General features: G+C 30.5%; 1 protein-coding gene across 2 annotated transcripts in view; it reads right to left on the minus strand.

The window, feature by feature from the left end:
- MS3_00004247 (uncharacterized protein) overlaps positions 1-23,583 on the minus strand; it is a 230,582-nt gene that overhangs the window by 98,994 nt on the left and 108,005 nt on the right. For both annotated transcript variants that reach the window (XM_051212142.1, XM_051212143.1), the window contains 2 exons: positions 18,181-18,537; positions 4,303-4,403 (listed from right to left, as the gene is read on the minus strand). In XM_051212142.1, coding sequence (XP_051072289.1) covers positions 4,303-4,403; positions 18,181-18,537 — 458 coding nt within the window. The remainder of the gene's footprint in view (positions 1-4,302; positions 4,404-18,180; positions 18,538-23,583) is intronic.

Consider the following 23,583-nt stretch of genomic DNA (forward strand, 5'->3'; position numbering starts at 1 on the left):
CGCCATTCTTTCTCACTTGGTAGATAGTAAACATCATATTAAAATGGATGAAGCTTCCTCTGTTTTGTATCAAGTTTCAAACAATCTACCTCAAGGAGCTACATTATGGCTGCTCTATGTAGCTGAAGCCACCTGGATCAGCTTCAGAAAACCGAACTTATGCATCCAGAAGAGGTATATCCAGCCTATATGTTTGTTTTGGCCTACAGCTCGATCAACAGATAGCTATACTAGATGATATAAACCTCTTAACCCCCTGCCAATTCCTTCTGTGTTTATATCTTTCTTAATCCACACACTCAAGTTTACCAAACCGTATGATTTTTCAAAAATCGTAATTACCTTGACAACACCTGTCTTATTATATATTACTTTCACATATTATTATTATTATTATTATTATTATTATTATTATTATTATTATTATTATCAATATTGTTACCTCAATTAGCAAAACAAATTTCTCCTACTATGCATTTTATTTACACAATTTATTATATTATATTGATCACGACTCAACACTTTTACAACAAATCATTCTGTCCTCTATTAAATGACCTTTCTAACTTGCAAATTGCACAATTATGAAGTGTTTATGTCGTAACAGATGCAAACATTCACCATTTTTAACATGCAACACTGTCAAATACATGAATGCATGCCTTATTATGGCCTCTGTCAAATATCACAATAATTATGGACTTATAATTGTAGAGCCTGATAATGAAGCTTTTCAAAAACAATTGTTAGTTCAAATATCAACTGTTTTTGAAAACTCTATGGTGAGTTTTACATTGCTCAATTTTACTGAATTTTAGTTGCTGACAGTATGAAATTTTACTCATTTTGATGGAATGTAACATTGGTAAGTATGCCAAACGTAAATGTTTTTTTATCAGAAGGGGTTTTTGTGGATATTATAGTAATCTAATAGTTAAGTTCAAGAGTTAATTGAAGCTAGACCACCATAGAAAACCTGGAAGCACTGGACGACCATTTCGTTCTACTGTGGGACTACTCAGAAGTGCACATCCACGATCCCGCCCCGTATGACTCGAACTCAGGTCCTATCTGTCTCGCGCGCAAGCGCCTAACCTTCTAAACCACTGAGCCGGCATCCAACGATGTTATTGTTTTTCTAAAGAGTCTAAGTGTATTCAGAGTTCAACAAGTTTTCCAGCGCTTCGTTTTATGCACACGATATTTTTTTCAAATGATTATAAATAAGATTTTTATCATGAACATTTAATTGGAGAGTTATGTAATCGAAACACTGGTTTGAAAATGAATCATTAGACGAAATTCAGTAAGAACTTTGTGTACAACACTTTTGACACTATAAAAAGTTTGTTACTAAGTATTACATTTCAAGTCATCAATAAGATAATTTTACTTTCATATACTGTACAACCCCATATATGAAATCTTAATAGCATAATGAAACTCAAAACAAACATATTCTATGAATATTGACAGTATGAAGTGTCAAGTAACAATTTTTATGCATTTTATTTCGAAAAATTACTTCACACCATAGGTTTGTTAGTAATCAAACAATAAGTGAGCAATAGTAATAGAGTAAATATTGATTGCAAATATCTTTCTGAAGTTTTCTATTATGGATAAAATCAATCAGTCGTATTATACATGTCCCGAAAATAAAAAGGATGGATATTTAGGTAAACAACATGACTTATTATGGTTTGGTTCTATAAATGTTAGCATAGTGGTCACTTTACTCTAAAAATTACCATATGAGTAGGTCGACACGGCCCAGGACAGAGTGGGTTGAAGAAGGCTGGTCAGTGGCCTATGCTCCATTGGGAGTAACAGGTGAAAGTAAATATTGTAATGAGTAGATCGACTAATTAAGTAAACAGAACACATATTTCCACCACGATGCTTTTATCAACACATCCAAATAACATAAGATACTATCTTGATAACCCATGAATTCATATTAAAACTTTCAGATTTAAATCAAATCTTCAAAACATTTTCATAGGTATTCATCATGAGCTATGTTTTTTTTGAATATTTCAGATGTATTATCAACCTACTTACGAGTAGTTAAATAGAAGTGTAAAATTATCGAAACCATCTTTGAAGAAACCTGATTGTGGCCATCTATCAAGATAAGTATTCTCTTAAGGATAGAACATAGATAATAAAATGAAGGAAAGTGCAAACTTGGTAATAAATCTTATAATCCGGTATTACATAACTATGACTAAAATGTGCCAAAAATAATTTCCTGATGTTAAGATTCAGAAAAGTAAAACAAATCATTTCAATGATTTTGAAAACAGAGTAGTCTTCGAAAATTATATTAATGAAAGTAACATTCAATGAAGTTTTATCTCTAGTTTATCTTATCAGTCAAATATAATAACATTGGTGGTTGTCCTTTTGAATACGACTGAAAACAAAGTTTATAACAGGCAATATTGAGTAGTCTAAAATTTGTTAAGAGACAGGTAATTTATCTCATCTAATGTTCAAATTATAACCAGTGTATATAATTTAACAAGACGTTTTTCCTCATGAAAAAAATTGCTTAGCTATTTAAGAATTTGAGTGAAAAGTTAGCTAAATTTTCAAGGATTACAAGTATTTGTGAATTCGTATCAGTATGGGGATTTGTGGAGTTTGCTGTATTTTCACAGTCGAATTTATGAGTCGATTTGAGCTAGATCACTGTTGAAAACTTGGAAGTACTGAACAATCGATGAGGGGTTGTGCAAGATCATGGGTCGATTGATGTTAAACATTAACACCGTCGGATACTGGCCCAGTGATCTAGAGGTTGAGCGTTTGCGCGCGAGACCGAAGGTCCTGTGTTCATATCTTAAGTGAGGAATCGTGGTTGCTCACTGCTGAGGAGTCCTATATTAGGACGAGACGGCCGTCCAAGTTTCCAACAGTTGTCTAAGTTCGATTCGTGAATTCAACTGTGAATCTAGGGATTATTGAAGAAATGACATAATTAATTAATTCAGTAAAATTATCATCACTTTGGAATTCATGACTCATCATCACATTGACACACCACATTTTCGGATTATCACCTTTAAATCCAAATGTGATGGATAAAAATAATGTTTTTTAAGCAGAAACCAATAGTATTAATACTAATGAGAAATAGTAGGACAGGGAGAAACATTTTTTCAGTAAGTTGTACTAGTTTTTTTATGTGACCTACAAGTCCACTTACATAATACTTATTAACCGGTGACTCCAGACTAACTATAATGCATTAGACAGGGGTTAAAATATTTTTAATTTTATGTGTACAATTCAATCAAGTTTTTGACCTTTGAGGTTTCCGGTAATGGAAGTAGTTAGCATAAATGTTGTGTGACCAGAGAAGGTAAGATATGAATGTCCAGAGGGCGATGACAAACAAGTACTAAGTTCATAGAATATCTTTATATCTAAAAGAGAGAGTTCATAATAATCATACCCAAACTTCATACTGCATGAATGTTCTCTATTTTGTTTCAATAAATTGTGGTTCATATCTAGTCTCTGCTTCACGATCGTCTGTCGGACGTTATATATCTGCGCACAACTTTATCTAGTTTGGTGATCTAATTATTTCGTATGTCGGTCGGTTACGCAGTCAAGTATAACCTTCTGTCATAAAACAGGCGGTAACACTCAAATTATTTTTGCTGTTACAATGATAGTAAATGAGTTTTACCCAACTGATAACCCTTTCTGACCCTACATGTTCGGGAAAAATGGTAAGATCGTTGTTTTGTAGATGCAGCCTAATATTCATAGAATTTTGCTGATCCGTGAATAATTCTAGATTCATACATCAAGTGACTAAATAATAACAACAGGTCGTCATCCGGTGGTGGACATTTCCAGCTGTTTGTTCTAACAATATTACTCAAGATACTGTTAGCTCAATTTTGTTCCATACTCTTGGTTTACAGACTGACTTCATAATAAAGGAGTTACGAAAAAATATAATGCGAGCTTAATTTGATCGTCTCATCATTTGAACAGTAATCATGAGGAAGCAGTTCAGTTTACCTTTATTTTTCGATAATGCAATGAGAACACGAAGGTTATCATTATTTATTATCATGCACAGATACTGTTTTTTTTTAACTTAGATCTTCTGTGAAATATTATACTTTTTGAATGTAGGAAAGCATTTTGCAAGTAGTAAAAAAGAAAATTCAAACCTTGAAGACCCAAATAAAACATTCAATCAGTATTAATTAGTTATGTGAATACAAGTTCAAGCGTATTGTGTTTATACAATAAGAATTTGGATTAGAAACTTACAATAATTTTCCCATTTGCTTCTTTTGGTGGCTTCCAACTCACTAAAACTGAATCATCTGTTATGGTAACTGTTTCAACAGAATATGGAGCCGAACTAGGGGCTACAAACGGAATATAAAAGAAAAACCCGATAATAATTTGTAATACCGATTGAGTAATACAAAAATTTAGTACTGACATAGTACTATTTCTGTTAAAAATTGATTTACTAGCAAACGTATTTTGAAATTAAATGTGACTGAAATTATCTTTGTGTAGTGGCTTTGCTTCGTTAATCAATCACCATTGTAACAGTTATTATATAAATTTCAACGGTGTTTGAAATCAGAAGGCAATGAGAAGCGGTAATTACAGTTTATCAGAGGATAGCGCAGATCACAAAGCTATAGGCACATCAAACGTATTTGAAGCGAAGAGGAGAATATGTATATGCGAACAATTACATATGCGAATTTCTAGTCAAATTGCCCAAGGGCTCAGCAAGACAAAGCAAAAGGTGATAATAGGTTTTAAGTACGTACGTACATGGGGAGAAATATGAATCATCGAATGACATTTAAGCAATCAACATTTTAGCTAGAGTCTGTCATGTGATCTAGTGATCTAGTGATCGTAACAGTACAAATAGACGAATTGTTGCTGTTCTAATAACATTGTCTGTTATGTAAGTTAATAAAAGGGCTTAACCAAAATTAACAATAATCGAAATTGGTTGTAGAATAGTCGCTATACCTAAACCAAATCAAACATTTATTCTGAAGCGGTCAGTAACTAAGTTACATGTATGATATGACGTTACGAAAGGGCAAAATTACATTTTTAACTGACTGTGATGCATGTTCAACAGTACTTCCGTTTTTAATTCAATATGACGGTTACTCGATGTAATATTTGTTATATTTTTTCAGTATGGCATGCTATTCAAGAAATGGTATTCTTTGTATTAAATTATAGTGATCTACCATGTTCAGCAACTCCACCTTGACCCCATTTAGGGCTACTACCGTTCCCAAGCCCGAATAAGGGAGGAGGGATGGATATGGGATTAGCGACCCCATCCCTTAGAAAACCAACTTGCGAAAAAGAACGCAATATAGAAAAATAATAATAATGTTCAGCATGACATGCAGCATACGATTTATTAAAATTCTAGACATTTTTCATATACATACTCTCGGCGCTCAATTTTTGCCAAACTATTCCTTCCAATATTGACGAATATTCGCATAAATTTTTCATATACGTTAATTTTTCCTAATTAATAGTCAAAATGGTTGTACAATCAATGTATAAATCAGTGTATTTTTGACTAGGGTCATCATGTATAATTTGAAATCAATAAATGTTCACTTGTACCAGTCTTCTGAGTTCTTACTATATGTCATGAGAATTGTATTGGTTGCTCATTCCAGGTATAAGTACTCAACAATGAGTATTAGTAATAAACGATTGACATATATTGTTTTGAAAATAATCTAAGTTTTTTAAATGTCATTTAGTATGAGTGTAGTAGCATAAATTTATAATTTTAAATATTACAGAATTTATAAAATAAGAAAGTTATGATGATGATGATGATGATGATGATGTAATAAGACACACCATTTTGGTGGTTTAGAATTTTGAAGAGGGATAGAATGAAAGTTTTCTGTTCTTATGAAACTTGATCCAACTAATATTTAAAATGATCAGTATTTTTAAGAACTAAAGTAAAATAAAGTAGTACATAGTTTGATATTGATTTTTAATTCGATTTGAGCACTCGAAATAATGAATTGTGAGTTAATGGTCTAGTTTCTAGAGAAATTATTCATTCAGTTTAAACTCTGTTATAATCAATGTCAAAGAAATGAATGGAATTTGTAGACAACGAATATGAGTCGTGACCAGATTATTCGTGGTCACTTAAACACTATAGCAACAAACAAATAAACATTTCAATAGTTGAAATCATGAGTCATTTGAAGCTAGACTATCATGAAAAACCTGAGAGCACTGAACGGTCGTTTCGTCCTATCGTGGGACTCTTCAGCAAACATTTTATAGTAATGCATAGAATATGAGTTTGAATTATTATCTGAATTTGTTATGTAAACCTTTTTTTTCCATTACAAAATAACTAATCTCAATATTCACTTTCTATGAAAGATCTAAATGTTTCTTATTCATATTCTAAAGTTTGAGTTGATAAGAAAATGCATAGAATAGCTAGTTTGTATAATCTTTTTAAAAATACAAAAAAAACACATCCCTATTCAAATGAGTACTGCTTTGCTTATTTGAAAACAAGAATGGATAGCAATTAGTAGGATTGTTATTTGTTTTGTTTGTTTTCTTTTTTTCATTTAAAATTAATCAAAGTTAATTTAGTTTGAAATACAAGAAAATTATATAATTGCTCCTTTTTTGCTAACAAACTATAGCACGATAATTTCATCCTTATCAACATATATTACTGAAGTAATATATATTAATTACTATTATTATCATTATTACTATTATGTAAATACGTTGTTATAGTAAGGAAAATAATAAGCACATAATAATACACACCTATAAACCTATAAAAACACAATAAAATCACACAATGTCGATTATCACGCTATTTTGATTTGAGTGAATCCTATTTTGAAATTACACGTTATTATTTCCGTTCTTTGTAATTTTTATACTTCAATTATAATTTCAATTACAATCACTATTATTATTATTATTATTGTGTGAATGAAGTTTAATGAGTGATTTTAAGACTATTTTCCATTATTGTAATCAAAAACTGGTGAAAAATTTCCAGTATTATTATCATCTTACCTTTTTTGTACGTTGTTATCCCAAGTCAATCATACATTAATTTATCCACAGTCAGTCTAGAAATGTATTCTATTACATATAAGTAATGACACCTCAACACATATATCCATTGACATATATATATATATGGGCATACAAAACCACATTGCTTTTATATTTCTATCTATCTACATATATTTTCCTTCATTTATTAGATTGTATGGTCCACATTATATATAAGAATATATATGTACAGGAGAGGAAGCATGAAATATAAGTTACCATTTCATTCTATTAAATTTCTATTCATAGTTCCCATATGAACATACACATAATCACATAGTTCTAATCACGTATTTAATACAATTTTCTTTGTTTTTCTTTGTTTTTTTGTTCTTTCTTGTCATAATTTACAAGTTCAGACATACTTAAGAGTGAAGTAGTAAATTCCTTTCTTTATTCTTTTTTTCCCTTCTTTACCTAAGTTTTCTTATCATAACACTGATAGTATATATTTTGTTTTTAATTTCTATGAGCACCTTTTAATGAAAAGATATAAGTTTATATAAACCGGTAATAATTAAGTGTTATAATTACATTAATAACCGAGTATTATAAATGAATGTTATGTAAGTAGAAAAAAAATAACTTCTTAAGGTGTTAATAGGAAGATACAAATAATGAAATGTGTTCATCACTGACAACCATTAATAATAGTCATGTTTTAACATAAAATGATTCAAGTTGGAAATGTGAACTAATCGATTCCTCTTCATTGATTGAGTTGTCAAAGATGGATCATAATAATTTGAAGTTTTATTTAGATGTCTGTTGATTGATTAATCGTAAGGATTTTCAAGGTTTCCCAGTTTTTAGTGATTTACTAATTGAATGTATTCTCAAAATTGAATGAATTCCTATAGTTAAGCAACTAAGTTAAAAATGAAACGGTTTTATATCACAGATTTTATTGAGGTTTAAATGACGTTGTTGGGATATTCAGAAAAATATCCCAAAAATTATCCTTTTAAGTCTAATGCTATCCTTGGCCTTGAAATGGTATCATTTTCCTATTGGTCAATATTTATTTCACGTGTCATTTTCCTGTTGGCCAAATATTGTACAAATGTTATTTTCTATTTTATGGTACATTGTGGTCTGCTTGATTGGTATATAAACAGAGTATGTTTGAAACATAATGAATCATATCGCAGAGGCTGAGACTTGTGTTCTGGACTTAACTGGCTGGGCTAGGCGGAAAGCAGGACCAATCAGAACTCTGGGTTGCTCATACGGTTTACGCGTCATTGTCCCTATCGATAAGTCACTGCTCTCTAATCGGCGGTCAGAAGTTATAACAGGTGTATACATACAAGTTAAGCATTATGAATTATATTTATACTTTCAGTTGTTTCAATACTGATTTGTAAGAATCTTAGAAAATATAAATTAAAATATAGATAATTAGCGTATCTGAACAGAATTAAAAGTAATTTATTGAACAGTACATTATGAGATTGAAAATTAATCTAAATAAATTATTCACTTGTAAGAAAAAAATGGAGACATGATATTGATTTTAACTCCTTGAGATGTATTTCAATTGCATTTCGAATAGTTAGAAAGAAACACATTTACGTAAATCAATGCCTTATATTGAATGTTCAATATAATCAATTAATGTCGTTTTTAAGTATTAACATATCACTAATTAACTGTATTTATGTACATTACATAATACTTGGTAAAAGTTTTATTCCATGCTTAAACAGTAGGTTTTGACTTGGTATCAGATATTGATTTTTGAAAGAAAAATACTCATTGCAATCAGTACTTAAAATAAAAATGCACTCTGTTAGATCTGAATCAATCAAAATTTGTACTAAAAGATGCTTTAAATTACTGAGTGATACGATGGATGGTAAACCTGGGAAACTACTGATTATATTATAAGCAACGATGGATAGTGGCTAGCAGTGGAATCCAGGACGCGTGTTTTGTCCTATTTGAGACTCGTCATCTGGATGTACCTGCATCTCAGAGTTGATGTTCACTCTGGCACTCGAACTCAATACCATTCGCTTCAAAAGCCATCGCGTTAACCACTCAGCTACTGAGTCCTGATAGCCACTTGCTTGTGCAATGGGGTGAATCTAAATTCACTTGGTATTGTTTGGCTTGTATTTTCCCATTGAGGTTTAAGACTGCAATTGATCAGACTGACAATAGTACTCTAAATAGCATTTCGAGAACCAAATATCTGACTAAATCAACTAGGTACTATATCAAGTAAAATTAATAGTAAGGAATTTTGAGTAAATATAAAATTGTGGGTGTCTAATACAAACTTATCCCATTTAGTCTTAGCAAGACCAGTACTTACGCTTTGACACATGGGAGATTATTAACTAAACTCAAGAGTTTGAGGCACAAATCGTTTCACAATTAAGTTGGAGATAAATAATTACTTAATAATACGGTAGTTGAAACTGCTAAACTAACAGTTACCAACGTAACAATGAAACATCACTTTAATAACTCATAGTAATGATGAGAAGTCTATGCTCTTCCACGAGGAGTAACAGGAGTAAGTAAGTAATGACCTCTTTTAAAATTTAAATATACAGTGACCAGGTGTCATATGGAAAAAGTTATCATCCATTTATTATAGTTTGAAAGTGGTATTTTATATTGCGTACAATCCTATGTTTATATTAAAACTGATTTGTACTTTTTCAATTGTATTCAAACATTATTTAAAAAGAGTTTCATTTTGGTGGAGTTTTGTTCTCTGAGCTGGATGGTTTGGTCGTGGAGCTTTCATCGTCCTTCTGAACGACATCATCATCACAAACTTCAAATAGAAGTGAAGTGTTTGAATTTCTCCATATGTGTTTCAAAGCTTGTTCTGTGCACCTCGGTGTTGATTGGTTCTTATTGACCTTAAATTCGTCATTGTTTACTTCTTTGTTTTGCTTGTGTCTCCCATTGTTTTGATTTTTGTTCAGAAAAATCATGCACAAACATAAGAACGAAAATCAAAACAATGGGAGACACAAGCAAAACAAAGAAGTAAACAATGACGAATTTAAGGTCAATAAGAACCAATCAACACCGAGGTGCACAGAACAAGCTTTGAAACACATATGAAGAAATTCAAACACTTCACTTCTATTTGAAGTTTGTGATGATGATGTCGTTCAGAAGGACGATGAAAGCTCCACGACCAAACCATCCAGCTCAGAGAACAAAACTCCACCAAAATCATCCACCTGAGCTACAAATCTTCTCCACCATCTCAGAGTTCCATTTCAAACTTGGTAAAATTGAACTAAATACTATTTTATTACTTATTTTAACTAAATTGAACCATTCAATTGATGGTATTCATTGTACAATTGATTCTCATTATTTGTCGGTTAATGTTTCAACAATATATTAATTGTATTTTTCAATGATGTTTTTTCCTATTTTCAGTTTAAAACTCAGTGAAAAACAATGTCTAGTGATTAATGAGTGGTTTTACACATTTGTTTCTTATGGTTAATTGTATTAATTACATTACTTTTCGTTATCATTAGTGAGAAATAGAAAATAAAAAAACACCCCACAAATGCGCGCACACACACACACCTACATAAAATACTATTCATATAAAACAAAGTATCGATAACTTTCAGTATTTATAGGTTTGCAAAACACAATGTTTTTGAAATGTAACTTTAGTATTTATCAGTTTAGATTATGTGTTAATTGAAGCTAGACCATCATGGAAAACCTGGAAGCACTGGACGACCGTTTTGTTCTATTGTGGGACTCCTCAGCAGTTCGCGTCCACGACCCTGCCTCGTGTGATTCGAACCCAAGACCTACCAGTCTCGCGTATGAGCACTTGGCCACTAGACCATTGAGCTGCCCGGTATCCAATGATGCTAATGCTTAACTTCAATTAACCCATGAAATTGAGCGTCACCATTGCCTTCAGAGTTACTATCTCACTAGAAATTAAGCGTTGACGCGCGAGACCAATAGAACCTGGATTCAAATCTCGCGAGGTGGGGTAGTGGATGTGAACTGCTGAGGAGTCCCACAATAGGACGAAACGGTCGTCCAGTGCTTTCAGGTTTTCCATTGTGGTTTGGCTTCAATTGACTCATGATCTCAACTATTGAAATTACTTTAATATCCACACAAAAACCCCTTTTGATATTTTTATATTTATCCACTATATGTGCATATATATGTGATAAACTTTAAAACAATCCCTTCGGCAAATTTCGATAATCCAATGAGAAGACGAAGGTTATCAGAATGATGTGATATATTTAATCAATACACTTCGAACAATCTTGTCACACATATACGTCTTAAGAACATTTTTATATGAAAACTAATAGGTCAACTAGACAAGTTAAAGGTAAGTCGTAAAAAAGAAAAAGAAAGTACGGAAAAAAGCAATGTGATAACCATTCTGGATAATAATTCAGTATTACCAGGGTAGGTTAAGGGTAAGTACAAATTGTTTTTGAACACATAAATGGGAGTTTGAGTTTCCGTATAGCTAAGGCTTCAATAAACCTTAGTATACGTACTTGAGGGCTTTAGTACAACACTACAAATGCTGAATTGATATCAAGATTAGTTTTCATATAAAATGTCTTAACAAGTTTATGTGTGATAACTTTTTAATTTTTTCTCTGTATTCTGCTTTATCACGAAATTGTGTCAAATTGCCTCATTATCAAAAAGGTTGATTGATTGAAGTCGAAGAACTATGATAATTATAGTAAGTCATTAATCTATGTGTACTGTATACATAGAAAAGCATTTTTAAATTAAGCATACAAAACAATAAAATTCTGTCGTTGCCTTCTTCTAGTACTTGCCTATATCATAACTGTACAGTACATAGATAGAAAATGAAAAGTGATCTCAACGTTTTGTTCAATGACATTTTATTATGCATCCATCATGGGTTCGTTAACAAATCTTTATGTTTGTATGAGAAGCCTTCGTATATATATATATATATATATATATATATATATATATATATATATATATATATATATATATATATATATATATATGAATGGAAAAATCTGTCATGAGCATCTATTCAAAAAAGGAAACATTTGGCAAAGTAAATTAAATAAATGGTTAATTGAATATCAGGTGAACAGTATTATTTGAAACGATTTCATTGTTTTCTTACTTCTTGGTCATGCATACACATAAACACAAACTAGCTTGAATAAATGCATAATAGTGAACTATTTACTTGATTATCCATTAAAATAAGCAATTAATTAACTAATTAATAAGATAAACAAAAAAAATATGAGTAATAATAATGATAGTTCGATGAATTTCTTGTTTTGTTTTGCTTTTTTTTTGCTTAAAGAAAACTTTTATGCCTTTCACTCATGCTTTATTGGTCTTCCCCTCTTTCCCTGTCTCTCTCCCTCTTTGTCTTATCCACTACGTTTTATTGTCATCATCATCCTCATTGCTATCATCATTATTTTTCTGCTCATCTTATTCTCTACTTCTGTCTCTTTATTATTAATTTTTATGCTGAAATATAATTTCAATTAAAATTATCTTTGTTTTCTTTCTCTTTCTTATATTTCAATTTAGCTCATGAACTGAGAGGATTTGTTTAATCCTAATCTTTTATTTCATTTATTTCTTGTTTGTAACTCATTGTCTATAATGTTGTTTTTTTTTTTCAAGCTTCCTTTTACTCATAATAACTATACACAAATACAAAATCATATACACGTGCTTAATTCTCTCTACATATATACTAGGCCTTATTTGCCTTAATATTATTGATAGGAGTAGTCAAATAAACGCCATTTTGCTCACCTTTACTTTAGTTTCATATTCAGTCTATTTTATTATTATTATTATATTCCTATATTTCATTCAGTTTTTTAATTACATATAGAAAGTCTAAAAGGGTTAATATGTATAGAAATATATAGACTTGATCCTATTATTTAAATTACTCTGATTTTTGTCCTGTTTTATCTATCCATTTACAGGATTCAATTTACTAATACTACGAGTTTACTGTATATATATATATATACGGTATAAATATAAAAATATTAAAAAAAACAATGGTTATGCCTATAATGGAAATCGATTTTAATGTTCTATTTGTTCATCAATTCAGTTGATTGAGTATAAGTATAAATTAGTAATGTGTTTTAGTGGAAAGAAAAATGTAGTAGAATTGTATGTTTGTAAATTTATTTATCAATTAGATATACGAATGGGTTGATTATTAGAGTATAAACGTCAGAGGAGAAAATAGTTTAGTAATATGGTCACTTTGTGTTTCCTATTATTGATAATTAAAAAAACAACAACATAAGTTTCTCTTAATAGGTTTTATTATTTGATAATTCTTAGTTATCATTTAATATAAAGTAATAAGAAAAGGTTAACTAAGTGGTTAATTATGATGAAGTAAAGTTTGTGTACTAGTGAATTCCTTAGCATTCATGATATATAGACATTACTGTTTGTACACTTTTTTCATCAGTGACATGTACAGTATACTTTATCTGACAACTTATTCAAAAGTAGTATATTTTATTGAATATAAATATTCAGAAAAGTAGTTACGTCATAAGATGTCGAAGAAATAGTCTTTCTGGTAATCAAGACCATGACGAGATATCTATGAATTAACATATGTGTATAGAAAAAGTGATTGAAAACAGAATCCCTTTTATGGTTGAAAACCAGGAATAAGCTTGTGAAGACCATTAAAAGATTGGAAAAACGATGTTCAGTCTTAAGTGAAGTAAACGTAAAAATTCAATAATCTCTACAACCCTTTACACTAACAAATATTTATCAATATATAATGTCTAGTTAGAAAATACCTAGGTCTTACACTAATCTAATGGATATTTCCCGCTGTAAAATGTAGGATGTTCCTGTAAACTATATCCCTACATTTTTATTCATCATCTTAACTATAAACTTTCTAGTCTACTTCATTCATTCCTATAACCAAATCTAAAATTCATTAGAACTAATACAACAGCCAATCAAACTACAAAATAACGGAATAGATATCTTCTTGAAATGATTGAATAAACCGGTTTATTTTGCCAACTTATAAAAATATTCAAAAAGAAAAGAATTCATCTAACAAGCCAATCTTAAAAATATAATAAAAAACAGTTGTTCCGTGACTAGTTTTCTGTTAATAATTAGAAGACCATGTGGAATAAATATCCAATGAAGTGAGAATAATTTATTTGACTGACAGTTTAAAAAAAAGGAAGAAACAATTAGATTAAATACACTGCAATTTGTAATAAGTTCTTTTATAGTTGAATAAAGAAAAAAAAGTTGCCTATGGTACTATGACAGCTATTTTTTTTTCAAATTACACATAAATCCACATATAAATCAGGTTTTTAGAAAGGTTAAACAATATCAATTGTTTATACTGGTTTTATGTGGATATTAGAAATGTTATAGTTAAATTCATGAGTCAATTGAAGATGGATCATCATGGAAAACTTGGAAGCACTGGACAGCTGTTTCGTTCCCGTATGAGACCCCTCAGAAGTGTGCATCTACGATCCCGCCTCACGAGATTCAAACCCAGGATCAATCGATCTCGCGTTCAAACGCTTATTGTCTAGACCATTGAGCTGGCAGGCATCCATTGGTGTTAATGTCTAAGTTCAAATAAGCCATGAAATTGAGCCACCGTCCACAATTGTCTTCAGTGAATTATTAACTTAAGACAGACCTGGATGAGCTCCACTGGCCACTGCTTCTCACTAAAAATACCTCATGAAGCCAGATACTAGTGAGCATACGATTATTATTATTAGAAGGAGCCTCATACTAGGACAAAACGGCCGTCTAGTGCCTCCACGTCTTCCATGATGGTCTAGCTTCAATGGATTCATGAGTTCAACTATAAAATTACTAAAACCTCCACAAAATCCCTTCTGATATTAGAAATATGTTTTGAATCTATAAATTTATCACTTTGGTGTTATAACTATTATCGTTTAAAAATCCTCATCATATTAAAAAACTAATATTTGAACGAAAACTATTCTTTTTGATAAATTCTCTTCAAGTTCTACAATTATACATCCATATAATTAATCCGGAAAATGACCGGTATTTTGTGCTAGCGAACACGTCCCAGTGTGGCTAAACAAAGGTTTGATGAAGAAAGTGAACGGCTGGATATTGGCCCATTTAGTACAAACTGGTCATACTGCCAGTATAAACCAATCTTTTTCAATTATTTATAGGGTCAGTAAATTTTGCCAAAATATTTCAGACTCGAAAGTCCTTCAAACGACTAAAGCAGTAGCCATCCGGATGAAGAAACTGGAGCTATGCGTACAAAAGAAATGTCTTCAACCACTCCTCCTCTCATGGTCAATCTCAAGGCCAATTATTCAATAGTAATTTTAGCTATGGATGACGTAATTTGACTGTTGTACTTACGAACTTTCGTAGTCAAATGTAATATGCTCTGTTATCTTTATTCATTGTATTCTTTGTATTATTATTATTATTGCTATTGATTAAACATCATTGTTAATCTCGCCAATATATGATTCATTCACTTCCCATTCATTCCTCCTTATTATGTCTTAATTATTTTTCACACAATATAGCGTTCCACTAAACATTTGATCGAATTGTAGTTGCATCATTATTTCTATCACCAGATCTGATCCATATTTATTCTGATCATGGATCTTAAATTTCACCTTACATATATGCAGATTCAAGTTAACATTCTATATGTCATATCAACATTAACAATTTTATTATAATTTGTTTGACAATCCTCAATTCACATGGTTTAAATGATTCACTTTACCCTTAACCTGGTCATTTCTCGGATTATTAATTTGGATATATAATTGTAGAACCTGAAGAGAATTTCATCGAAAAGAATATTCTTCATTCAATTATTAGTCTCATAATTATTAGATTTAGCAAATTTAATTTGAGTGAAAACTAACAATCGATTAGTAATTTCTTTCTATGCAATTTCATTTATTATTGTACTAGATATATAAAGTGATTTCATTATTGACTTACGTTAACAAAAAAAGATAATTAAGGCATCATTTTACAAATGTTTCATTTCCTCTACTTTAAAGCTTCTTTCAAATTCTAAATAAATTAGTAAAGAAACTAGTTTATTACGATTCATCGGATCATTTCATTTGCAGAGGTGACCTGGTATTTGATGTAACAACTTTACTACTGATCCAACCATTTGTTAAACATTTACTTGTGAAAAATTTAAGAAAATGGGATTAGTATAAATGTTTTAATAAGTCTATAAGAATGACAATGAATGCAATGGGTAGTAGCCTGAGTATTCACATAAGGACTTTGTAAGTATTAAGGATCACATGTTTACAATCTTGGTATTGTGATTTTTAGAGATCAGAAAAATGACTGAGTAGTCTTTTCTTAATCTAATTTCTTTTAACTATTTGCTAAACTTGTTAAAAATAGCATGTGTAAATATTCTGGTGATCTAAATGTAAGTATGGTAACACCACACATCATTACAGTCAAATGTATATTACTGAACATGACCATGTGAGTGATGAAATTGTTTAAGCTATCATCCAGTGAACCTAACTTGTATGATAATCCCCAACAAGTAAGTATATCAGTTAATATAATCTAAATGAATACCGATACTAAGTAAGCTTATTAGGCTATCAGATAAAACTTATGTTTTATCATGACTTTTCTCATTTTTCTGATAAGGATTATAATTACATCTATTGTAAAGTCCAACAGTTCATTAGTAAAGTGTAATATATATAGAAAGTTGCTTTCTCATTTTCTCCTTACATTTTCTCTAGTTTTATTGACTTCCGTTGCCAATTTTTACAATTAACTAATCTGAAGTAATAAATTTATTGAATTTAGTTTAATATTTGTTAAGATTATTTCATCATTTCCTGTTATTCATAAGATTGTATTCTACTATTGAAAAGAAGTCATTGTTTATAACTTTGGTAATCAGAAAGAAAAATAAAGTTTATTTCCTTCATTTTTATAATCCACTATATATTCATATACATACTTATAATTAACTCCTAGACGAAATGACTGACAGTATAGATGTTTCCATTAAAAAAACAAGAGGTAATAATAATCATTTTCATCAAGATACTCATAATTAATTAGTAACATTTTGAATACCGAAAATTCCTCTGAGCAATTAATTATTCATATTTGTTAAGGTCAGATATAAATGAAAACATTGAAAATGTAATGAATGACATTATCTTATCTAAAGTATTTTAGATGGGTCAACGAATATAGTACGATGAATAGGAAGAAGAAGAAGAAGAAGAAGATACACCCCTTTCTTTCTTATTATTTTTTATAATCATTAGACTACAAAACAAAAACTAGTGGGGAGAAATGTTTATTGGACAACTTTTTTTCCCATCAGTTATTGTAATTTAAACCAAATTCGTTGCAAAAATAATCAAATATTAAGTCATGAAAGTAATGATATGGTTAGTTACATCAATTCCAGAGATTCCAGAGAATAAACATAACGGTATTACGTAGTATATCTCTCAAAAGTAACTGTGTATATAAAGTTCCCATAATATCCTTGTAAAAGATCTATAAAATTCAGGTGGATCTCAGACATATTTAGGTGTGAGATCATCTAGCTTATCACTTGTGTTTAAAGTTTAGAACTAATCACAGATACAAGTACGGATCAACCTAACATTGTGATTTATAGTTTTCATACTTTTATATGGAACTAACTTAAGTCACAAAAAACATTATCATAGGCCATATACGAAGTTTTTATCGTCATTTTGAACAGCACTATCAGTCTTTGCTTTCACACGGTAGGAATACTCTAGATAGACAACAATGTTCAGGTTAAAACGAATCCTTATTATTATTAAAATAGACAATATAGTGCAATCAGTTATGAGGTAATGTAATTCATGTTTAGAATTTTGATTTAAAACGAGATTTAAAAACAAAAAACAACGACGCAGTAAAAACAGAAGGAAGACTTACGCAATTCTTTCGTTATGAAAGTTACTTTATTACTTGGGTCAGACATTCCCAATAGATTACTGACGGCACAAACCTCTACCATATACATTGTATATGGTTTTAAATCAGTTAATTTATATTGTAATGCACCATGTAGGTGAAATTGTCTTGCTGGAATATCTGTTAATTGTTTTTTATTTGTGATTGTTTGTCCATTCTCCATTTCATATAAAAATACTGTATATGAATCAACAGTACGTGTAGTAGTCGTAGTGGTTTGTTGAATATCAGCTGATTGTTTAGCTGGTGACCACTGGAGAAAAGCAAATGTTGGCCCTTTTTCTAAACACATTAAATCGATAGGCGGTGGAGGAACTTCTGTAAGTTAAACAGAAAAAAATGCAGTTGTAATTTTAATGATAAAGATTTATAGAATGATTCGCATAATTGTTTAACTCATTAATCTACTGAAGTACATATTAAATATGAAAGCGAATTTCAGTTCAACAACACACAACTTTAGGTGAAGTAAGCTGATTTTACTCTATTGACAGTTGACCAGTTTTGTAAATATAGTTAATTAAATATCCATTGGAAAGATGAGACACTAATTACTGATAACTACAGATCAAAAAATAATATCTGATAGTATTGTGATAAAATTATCTACAATAAACTTAAATGTCACTTATTAACTTCCGTGAATGATCATATAACGTTAATTTAGTCGACAGCTTTTAAATAGACCATTGATGAAAATTATATGTGCTTTTAGTGTGAAACTGCTTAATTTCTATGAAAATCTACTTGATCAAAAGTAGAGAAAATCGATTACAAAACGAAGTGGAGAAAAAATGAATTATATGCTGAATTTTTTGAGTCAGCCGTTTAATGAAGTAAGAGGAACAAGCCAAAAATAGTAAGTATGAACAACAAAAGTAGAAGAATAAAGGAATTCGAAAAAGGTCTAACAAATGATAAAACCACTGTTGTTCAATTTAGAATGACATTTAAAAAAAAATTTATGTTAGTCAACAATAAATGTTTAAAGAAGATTAGTTTTAGAGCGATTTATCATTATATGAACTTATATAATACTACAGTCCATAATCTTATGGAAAACTGATGTAAACCAGTTGTTTTTAAAGAGTACTTCTGTAGTGTATGTATCCAGTTTTACACAGTATTAAACTAAACAACTTCATTTTTGTAACAATCCTATTGCATTCAGTCATAGAATACTACTTCTTTGTGCTATATCCAGATGAGAATTATGAATGGTAACTTTTGAGAAATATTTATGGATCAATATGATACATATATTTTATTGTGTAACCGTTAAGGTGCTGAACTATGCATATTCATGTTTCTCTTTTTATAAGCTTTATCTTGACCTACATATTATTATTATACGATTTACCATTCTTAAGTTATGCCCAGTCTATTAATTACTACTTCCTACATTCACGGCCACTTTGAGCTAGATCTTGTACAAATGTTATTTTCTATTTTATGGTACGATGCAGGCTGTTTGATTTTTAGATAAACCTAATATGTTTGAGATACATGATTCATATCGCGGAGGCTGAGTTTGGTGTTCTGGACTCAACAGGCAGGGTTAGACATGAAAAAGGACCGATAAATACTTTAGAGTACTCCTACAGGTTTTTGCGTCATTGATCTGGTCGATAAGTCACTGTTCTCCAATTGACGATATCATTGCATAATATATTAATACGGTACAAAACCACAAGTTATAACACTTCATTATTAAACTTTTTACTGTGATTCAAGAAAATCTCTGTTAAAATCTATCTTTTACCTAATCAATAGTGATTATGATAAAAAAAAGATCGATTAAAGATTTTCTTCTAATCTGAAACAAAATTATTACTGAACTATATACAAACTCGACTATAAATAAAGATATAAATCATGACATTATATTCCAATAGATCTAGTACTCTCAGACGAAACGGTCGTCCAGTGCTTCCAGGTTTTCCATGATGGTCTAGCTTCAATTGACTCATGATTTCAATCAGTGATATATATATATATATGTACTTCCTAATTTTCGTTGGCTCTCCATTTTAGTGTTAATTTGTTGTTGTTTTATCTTTTTTCATTATTGAAATTTAATCAACTAGACTTAAATAGAATAGAAGCTTCAAAATAAGTCAATTTAGATTTTATTCTGCTTAGCGAAATCTTGTTTGTTTTCTCGTTGTTTTTTTAGTTTTAAAAGAAACTCTTTTCAATAAAATCTAGTTCATTTAACCATAACTAATCTGTTTATATTAAAATGTTCACTTATCTAACTGTTTTAAAAATTAATAAGAGAATTATATAGAAATAATAGAATTCAATAACAGAAGATAAAATTCGGTTTTTTGTGTTTTTTTTTCTATATTCGAAAAAAAGAATAACATTTTTGATATTTGACATTATTTTAAATATTTTTTATTTCAATAGTTGAGATCATGAGTCAATTGAAGCTAGACCACCATGGAAAATCTGGAATCACTGGACGGCCGTTTCGTCCTACTGTGGGACTCCTCAGCAGTGCGCATCTATGACCCCACCTCGCGGGATTTGAACCTAGGACCTATCACTCTCGCTCCAGGAGCTTACCCAACTAGACTACTGAGCCGGCATCCAACGGTGTTAATGTCTAACTTCAACTAATCCACGAAATGTTTTATTTCTTTATTATTAATCTTCTCTATGAAATGTTTATCTAATTTTTTGTTTGTTTGTTTTTGATCGAGATCATGAACCGATTGGTGTTAGACCACCATTAAAAACTTGGAAGCACTAGATGGCCGTTTCGTTCTATTGTGGGACTCCTCAACAGTGCGCATCCACCATCCCTCCCAGAGGGATTTGAACTCAGGGTCTTCGGTTGGTTGATTGAATTGAATTATTATTACCTAATTATTTATCATTAACTTATTTGAAGAATTTGTTATTGAAATTTCTAATTAAAGTATATGATTTAGGATATCAACTGATTTAGAAATGAATATTAATATTCACCGATCATATGAAAGATATTAATAATATTGGGTGAAAGTCAGGGAGTAATCAATACTACATTAGATACTAGAAAAAACTCAGAACATTTCTGTCTAGTTTCATTTCCGTTAGTTCAATACCATTAATGTCCAGTATAGTGATAATTGTTTCTTAATTTAACCAGTTTTCAGTATAACAAGAAGATCTGTAAGTGTTATTGGTGATAAATGTTTCTTTTTCCAACATTTTTTAACTATCCACAATCATTTCAAGGATTGATCTTGAGGGAACTGTTTTCCACCATTGATCTTTGATGGGATTATTGACATAAAATTTTGAGGAGTCCCAGGATACAATGAAACAACTTTCTAATGCTGAGTTGATCTGAATAGTTTATGAAGTGTAGTTAGTCAGCGATAAAAACTACCATTAAATACTTCGTGTAAATATATATATACCCAATAATTCGTCAATTGTTTTAACAGAGTATCTAAATTAACTTTGTTAGAATTTGTATTCTGCACTCATTTCAAGGTATATCTTGCAGATTCATATCGTGATATTTTTGAAACTCTTGGTTCGGGTTTAAAAATATGGAGATAGTCCTGTATTAGCGTATTTTAATTTGGCTGACGTTGAATCATACCATATTATGTGTCCTTAAAGTAGCCATATTAGCACAACTAATGACAATCACATAATTTTCACTGTCAATGTGCATCAAATTTCTTGATCTAAAATATGGTAAAATAATCTCTTCTTTAGATGGAAACTTCTGTAGGGTTCCATTATAGAACGATACAATTGTTCTGGTCCTTCCTGATTTTCAATGGTTTTTAGGTTGAACTCACTCCGTTTAACTTTCCATAACCTGTTCATCATCATAACTTCTTAGGATTTTATTCTGACTTTTGCCCGTAGAGGTTGATTCCTCTCCATTCGATGTCCCGTTAATTGAGTATTTTAGCTGGTCAATTCTCCTACTATCAATTTATTTGAGAATACTGGAAAACCAGAACGCTAGTTGTTGGGAGATTTTATTGTTATCAGTTGATAAAATCTACATGCATGAGAGAGGAAAGCACAGTAGAAAGTGAATGAATAAGTGTGTGGCTAACCCTATTCATCACATATTTTTGATTTGTTTTTGTGTGGCTATAAATATTAGTTCACGCTTTGTTATAATGAGTCGACTTGCACACCTTCTACACTTCTCTTCGCTTTCTCATTTTCCATCCAAAATGTGTGTGCTTGAAGTGACCTCATTAGACACAACCTATATATGGCTTCTTATTACTACCCTCACACAAACGTGGTTAGCCTAGGTAGTATACGTGGTTAAATAGAAGATCTATGTTCATAGCATATTCATTCGTTCATACGAAACGGAGTCAGATTACAGAGACGTAAAAGCCACTCAAAATTCTAAATTGAGGTTATGTTCACAAAATCAATTTATTGGTCCCTCATTTATTCATGTTCACGTTTATTTATAACCGTGGTAAATTACTGATCAACATTCATTATATTAGTATTACAGGCAGTTCACTTCTGGGCTTTAATCATACATATCTATAGGAACGTATACTTATAAAAATAGACGTTTTAATTAACATTATTAGCAGAGATGAATCAAGGCTAGCAGTGGAATCTAGGACACGCGTTTCTTCTTAGTTGGAACTCGTTAGTTGGATGTACCAGCATGCCTAATCATCATTGAGAAAATCCAAACAACCTTTGAATATTATTCGACAATAGGTTGCTAACGATTGCTAAACTTTAGCAGATTAAATATTAAGCTTATGTGTAAGAAGGGAATTTACTTAAAACATTTTTAAGAAATGTTTTCTCATTTGTCACGTATATAAATTATACAGACGTGCCTTAAACATATTTCTAAATTTTAGTTACTGGCTTTTAGGTATGACATCAAAATATGTCTTATCAAACAACAACAAAAGAACATACTTTATATACTGGGCTTACTATCAAATTAAGTTAATTACATGATTATCAAGGAATTTGGCTCCCATTTTGATGTTGATCAAAGGGTTAAGAAAAAAGAATAGATGGGACTTGATTATAAAAATATAAAAAATATTTTTTGCCACTGTATCCAAATTTATTGGTAAAGGGTATGTTGTAATTTAAATCAACTATGTAACTAGATTAACTGGTCAAACGTTTACATCAAAGTGTTATGGATTTCTCCGAATATAAGGCAGCTGCCGAAACAGATCATTAAATGAATTATTAAGTTGAAGAAAGTGGAATGATACCCTGTAATAAACAACAAGAAAACTCATACTTTATTAATTGAAGATCTTATGACTTTAATTCTGCTGTCAATCCAGCCAACAACAACTTTTGCTTCATATGACATTAAAATCACTCGAGATTATACGGCAA

This window comes from Schistosoma haematobium, chromosome ZW (genome assembly GCF_000699445.3).
Source record: "Schistosoma haematobium chromosome ZW, whole genome shotgun sequence".
Taxonomy (NCBI): Eukaryota; Metazoa; Platyhelminthes; class Trematoda; order Strigeidida; family Schistosomatidae; genus Schistosoma; species Schistosoma haematobium.